Source organism: Dacryopinax primogenitus (genome assembly GCF_000292625.1).
Source record: "Dacryopinax primogenitus strain DJM-731 SS1 chromosome Unknown DACRYscaffold_2, whole genome shotgun sequence".
Lineage (NCBI taxonomy): Eukaryota > Fungi > Basidiomycota > Dacrymycetes > Dacrymycetales > Dacrymycetaceae > Dacryopinax > Dacryopinax primogenitus.
The window spans coordinates 290,322-296,321 of record NW_024467199.1 but is presented as its reverse complement, the minus strand read 5'-3'; the positions used below and the strand labels follow the sequence as shown (position 1 = coordinate 296,321).

At 47.9% G+C, this 6,000-nt stretch overlaps 2 protein-coding genes across 2 annotated transcripts; one reads left to right on the top strand and one right to left on the bottom strand.

The window, feature by feature from the left end:
- Positions 1 to 1,211: 1,211 nt before the first annotated feature.
- DACRYDRAFT_103751 (uncharacterized protein) lies at positions 1,212 to 1,847 on the bottom strand (the record flags this gene model as incomplete). Its single annotated transcript, XM_040767811.1, has 2 exons — positions 1,212 to 1,541; positions 1,590 to 1,847. The coding sequence occupies 2 exons, from the start codon at positions 1,845 to 1,847 to the stop codon at positions 1,212 to 1,214; spliced, it is 588 nt and encodes a 195-aa protein (XP_040632152.1).
- A 3,468-nt stretch (positions 1,848 to 5,315) lies between these two features.
- Positions 5,316 to 5,724, top strand: DACRYDRAFT_103750 (uncharacterized protein; the record flags this gene model as incomplete). Its single annotated transcript, XM_040767810.1, has 3 exons — positions 5,316 to 5,351; positions 5,403 to 5,514; positions 5,567 to 5,724. 3 exons carry the CDS (start codon positions 5,316 to 5,318, stop codon positions 5,722 to 5,724), a joined length of 306 nt encoding a protein of 101 aa, XP_040632151.1.
- Positions 5,725 to 6,000: the final 276 nt, after the last annotated feature.

The window sequence follows — 6,000 nt, the reverse complement described above, 5'->3', positions numbered from 1 at the left end:
CTCAATGGAGGACTTGCATTTGTTATTTGGTTAGGAGATAGCACAGGGAGGAGTAAGACAGATGCAGCAGTTGATGTCTCCTCCCCTCTTATCAGCAAGCACCACAGAATAGAGTCTACTGTAGCAAACACTTCCAATTGTATTGATTCTAATTGCTACAGATTTAAAATCACTGTTCTAAACTTTGGCATGGTTAATAGTAAAGACAGGAAACTCATCGTCAGGGCACCAGCTCATTGCTTGGTCAAGAGACATGACTAAGCCTTTATGACATGGAAATAGCTGGTATACCTTGGCATGTGCTGGAACCCTGCTGGAAGGATTGGATGGTCAGGTGACCTGCTGTGCATGGCTGTGCATGACCTCATATGACCTCATCCTTGGTCATATGACCTGATCACCTGACTAGGCTGAGTAAGCAAGATGTTCTAGCAGGTTCCACCACAGAGGTATAAATATAAGGCCTACTCTGCCTGGGGACTGTCTCTTCAGACTTGGTCTCTTAGGATCATCCACAGGTACCTATACTGTAGATAGGTCTTAGTCATCAGGTCTACTCCACTTCCTTGTTGCCTGCTTAGACTCTTGGCACTCTTAGGTGAGCAGACTTAGTCAGCCTGTGTTGCCCTAACACTCATCAATCAAGTGCACACAATATAAAGCTATGTAAAGACAGTGACAACACATAATGACAGGAATGGAGTCAAATGATCCTCTTGACTATGCACTGGATGTTCTGTTCATAGCCTGGGTCGCTTCAGTAGCCGTGGACATTGTGGTATTCATGATGTCTGTCCCTGCCCAGCTAATTGAAAACTCCCCACCACTGATCTGCAGATTGAAATGACTGAAAAAGTATTTCCCACCTGCAGCAATCAGTATGTGCTAATCATCTGTGTAGCAAATGGCATACCTTTGTACAGAGACCAGAGCACCAGAGCAAATATCACAATGGTGGTCAAGCCATGACAGGTGTGAGAGAAAGCATGTTTTTTCAACATCTGCCTTGTCTGGTCAAACACTCCACCAAAGAAGAAGATACTCATATCTTGCACAATCCAGATGCCCAGTGTGTCGCCAATGCTGGGGAAGGACGAACATATCCTCAAGAATGTATTCATCAAGCCATGACCATGCTGGTAGCTGTGCTTCTGATGGAGGCACTGGTAAACCTTGTCACAATCCACCCGCACTTTCCACCTGCGAGCTCCTCATTGTCCAGCCTGCACCCCGCTAGACATTCCACCTCTGCCAGCAGCTGGGTTCTCCCCACCATCCATATCTGCTGCACTGCCAGTACCAGGGGAGGTGTCCATCTGTATGGTGCATATATCTCCCATCGAAGCTTGGATGGTGTCCGTTTCATGGTTGTTCTCCTTGACGGTGAGGAGAACTGCGGCAATGTTGCACATGTTGCTGGTGACAGCCTCCACAAGAATTGAGGCATATCCAGTGTTGGACCTGTTGACAGTAGGAGGGTTCATACCTACCATACTGGTGGGTGTAGCAGCAGTATGACTGCCATTCCCTACAGCATCCTCCTATTCATAGTCAGTCAATGGCTTGCAATAAGTGTCATTGATACTCACTTGATGCATAAGAAGCACTCCAACGCCTCCACCCAGCACCTGCTCCTCATCTCCTTCCTCTTCCTTATCTTCCACATCTTCATAGTCAGATTCCACTCTGCTGTCTATGAGCATGGGCCTTGTAGATCCCCTGGCTTCAAGATCCACCGCTTCTGCTGCCTGCTGATGATGAGCCTTTATGAGGCCCTTCAGATGCTCTTGCCATCCACAACCAGTCCTTCCATTCTTGAATGTTGCAGACCACCTGCTCCTAAACATTGATTGAAGTTTGTTGTTGCAGAGTAAGGTGTGGTGTGCTGATTTAGCAAATAGGGGACATGGTGGTTGAGTTGAAAGCTGTGTGGCTGCATTTCGGGGGCTAGAAGGATATTTGCCCATGCGCAAAACATGAGTCCTTGCTTCCTCTGTCTATTGACAGCACTTCATCTTTTTTGTTCTCATCTGACAATCAGTTCTGGTCAGTTTAGGTCTCTTGAAATAACATAACACCTAAATATAATGCTAAGTAGTCTGTCCCTGCAGTTGACCAGAGTCCAGGTGACCCAAGTGCACACCTCTTCCCTTGAGTTGGGAAGAGACAAGGCCCCCCTCTGCCCTCACCTCTTCCCTCTCCCTTATCTCTTCCCTCTCTTGAGTTGGAAAGAGATGAGGCCACCTCAGCACCCTAACTCTTCTCTCTCTTGAGAAGAGATGATTGACAGCTGCCATGGCCTACACCCCTCCTGTCTGTTCTCTGCAAGCCTGTCTGTCTTCCATCTTGACATGGTAAGACAAGTTGCTGTTGATAAGACTCCCCTATTCCCATTCTCAACCTTGAAACTTTCCCCTCCCTCATCTGCATTTCCTATGCCTTCAGCAATGGCTACTCCCAGGCTGTCCAGGCAGCAATGTGTGTGAATCAGTCTGATTATATTCAGATAGTGGGTCAAAGTGCAATTATTGCAATTATCAATGACACAATAATGATAACATTAGGGTCTGTCAACACGTGGCCTCTTTGGTCTCACATGTGGTTGTGCACTGGTATGAGGTGGTGTGCCAAGGTGATCAGACCCATTTCCCTGCTTATCCTGAACAATCATTGTCAACATTGCCTCGACCATCCTCTTGCTCAGCTTTTCAGACTAGTACTGTTCTGAAGTACTAGTGACTCTACTTTGGAATTATGTGAGTTGGTGTTTCCTCTTCATCCACCATATCACTCATGACCCGGTTTGTGGCAGCTCTATACACCCCTGTGTGAGCCTTCAGTAGTCACTGTGTGACACAGTATTGACTGGGGTGATAGTCAATAATGTACCCCTCCATTCAAGCTTTACCTGTGAACAGTAGCATGATCCTTGATCACAAGGAAGGTCACCATGAGCCCATGGCTTTCAATGTCACTTCTCTGGAGGTCAGTGACGGTTTTCACCAATCTCCCCTTGCTCACATCTCCCCAATTCCTCATACCAGCAAACCTCCAATCAAGGTGGCCTTGTCTCTTCCCCGCTCAACATCGCCAACCAAGGTGGCCTTGTCTCTTCCCAACTCAACAAATCCACCAATGGTGGCCTCGTCTCTTCCCAACTCAACAAATCTTTTGAAGGTAATCCACTAGTCAACAATTTGATTCTCCCTGCCACATTACTTGAATACAAGCACAGCCAGGGAAATGGTGAAGATGTCAAGCTGTACAACTGCGAGGTTGCCTATCTCAAAGGCAGATGCTTGACTCAAGCCTTCTTCGATTGGGTTGCATACCCTGGCAATCTGTTGTTCAGATCAATCAATGAAACTAGCTCTGAATCTGAGCTGGCTTCCAACGCCTATGATCAGGGCAACCAGTATTACCAAGGCTCTCCTGGTGGGGCCATTCCAAATCAGCAGGGAGCATACTTTGTCAACCACAATGATATCAAGGCCTACAACCATGCTGTGGCATACCTCAAAGGTGCTCAATGCATACAGACTTCAGTAAACTTCATCTCCCTCCCAGGGGAGATGGCACAGGACACTCTGAAAGCCATGTTGACTGCATATACATCTGCCGTGAAGCATGTTGTGGGAGTTTACAGGGGGTTTTGATCACATGATGCCAGTGGGGGCCTGCAGATGGTTGCCTTCCAATGGTTCTCCCATCTCTTCAACCATATCCTCTCCTCCGGTTTCTGGTGCTAAGCATAGCATGAATCGCTCCACAGGTTGCCTATCTGAAGTGCTCAAAACAGTGATTATAAATGCCTGATCACAAATGGTGAGTTTTATCCCCTATTGCCCATGCATCAAGTGACTCATGTTGGGATCAATTGCCTGACCAGTAGGTCCTTCACCAGTGGAGACCTCCAGCTCAATCCTCAGGCCATAATGTGTTATTTTGATAGTCATGCTTTGCAGAAGCATCCTGTTGTTGACAGGATGAATGAGGGGGTGGTGGTTCTGGATGACTCCAGATGACTGGACCCTAAACACCAATGGCCACTGTTCTGTCTTGCCAGCAAGTCCCATCATCTCCTTTGTGTGGTCTCTATTCATTCTATTGCTCTCTCCTAGTTGTCCAATCAAGCGCTGGATTGGATGCCATCAGGGCCTCTAATGGAAAGCCTATGGCTATCCCCTCAAAGAGAGGTATGGGTCCAGCACTGCTGGACTTGAGGGACTTTGAACTCGACTTCTTTGGGCAGCGCGGACACTGCAAATGGTGTGGTGTGGAAGCATATGCCTCCAAGCTTCTCACGCATGCATCTTCATTGGTGCACCAATCCATGGTATGATGCAAATGTTTTCCCTCTGACAATGTGGTCTGTCTTGTTCTGCCATCCTCCCTCCATTGAAGGGATCCCCTGCTGGGCTGCACATCTATGCTGGGGCGGCGCTCACCCTCCCCTGATCTGAATGGCATGATCTTTGAAATGGGCTATGAAGCATTTCCCTTGCTCAAGGATATTGAATCCTGGATGATGCAGGAAGTGTGGTTTGTTGGCTTGAGTTCCGATGGAGCACTGCCCAACATGGATGATGACTCTTGTGTGTTCCCCTTTGCAGTACATGTGCTCTTCATTTACAGATTCAGCAATGGGCCATGTTTCCAAGGGTTCTTGGTCAGTTGCAGATCGCATGAACTGACTTTTTGGCAAGGTAGATGAACCAGAGTACTACCCATATCCCAACAAAGGCATGAGTACAGGCTCACTGATCAGTTGCATCACCTTACACATAACTGGATGATGTTGAGTGATGTTCTCACTCATTCAGCATGCATGAGATTCTCCATACACAAGGAAGACATCATTTACTGCTATGTGACTACACTGGGCACAATCATGGTCCCCAAAGTATCTGGGCGCAAGATGTTTGATGTGATGGCCCTCAATGTGATAGGAGATCCTGTGAGGCAGTTTGAATCTGTGCACGGTAATGTATATTATCTACTGGACTTGAAGATGATGTTGAGCAGAGTGAGTACATCTCAAGCATCAGCACTGACCAAGCAGCTCATCTTTCACTGCAGAGCTCTCACATCCCTTGAAATCCACCGACCTTCAGTACTATCCCATTGTAGAATCTTCATCTGTTTGAGAGTTCTGGGAGGCCAATTACTGGGGTCTCCTTGCTCCAGACAACATCCTGACACCCATGGTCTGTCACACTGGCTGTAGCTGGTTTGTGGATGAGATGGTGTAGTGCCTTGATGGATGCTACTTCATTCCCTTGCAATGGGTTCAAATCAGCAGCCAACATGGACCCATGGCTACCGACGGGTGGACTGTCCACAACCAACAGGTAAGAAAGTACTGGATCCATGCTGCCACATAGCTCAAGCAGAGTGAACAGGGATCCCTTATCATACAGGCTAACACACGCACTCACCGGTTGGTTGCAGATTTTGACCAGACCTACCTGGACCTCCTTCCTGAATTGGAAGCAGGAACACTGATGTTTGTGGGTGAGTGCCTCCCACAAGACCTAGTTGATCTCTGCTGACTGATCAGAGGCAGAAGGCAGCAACCCACCACGCATGCCCAATTGCTGGAGAACACTCAGTAAAGGCTGTCGAGTGGTTTCCCTTCCTTTGATGGTGTGGGCAGACAATGTCTCTGGTAACCTCTTGAAGAAGTTCAACAAGCACCACATCATTATGGAAATGATCAAGTGAGTGTTTGTGAGTTGGGAAGAGATGAGGCAGCCTTGTCTCTTCCCATCTCAAGATTTGGGCAGAGATGCCCAACCATCAAAGCAGGAGGCTAATCCTCTCCTGCAGTGAGCTATCCTCCCAAGGAGGTATAGCCTTCGACCCAGCGATGAGAGAGGAGGTCATGTTCTCTGCATGGCTGGCCATCTTCACAGGGGACAACCCAGTTCAGTCTGAACTGTGTTTGCACCATGGCCCAGGCGTGAACATGCTCTGTTGAGCCTGCTGCATTCATTCAAC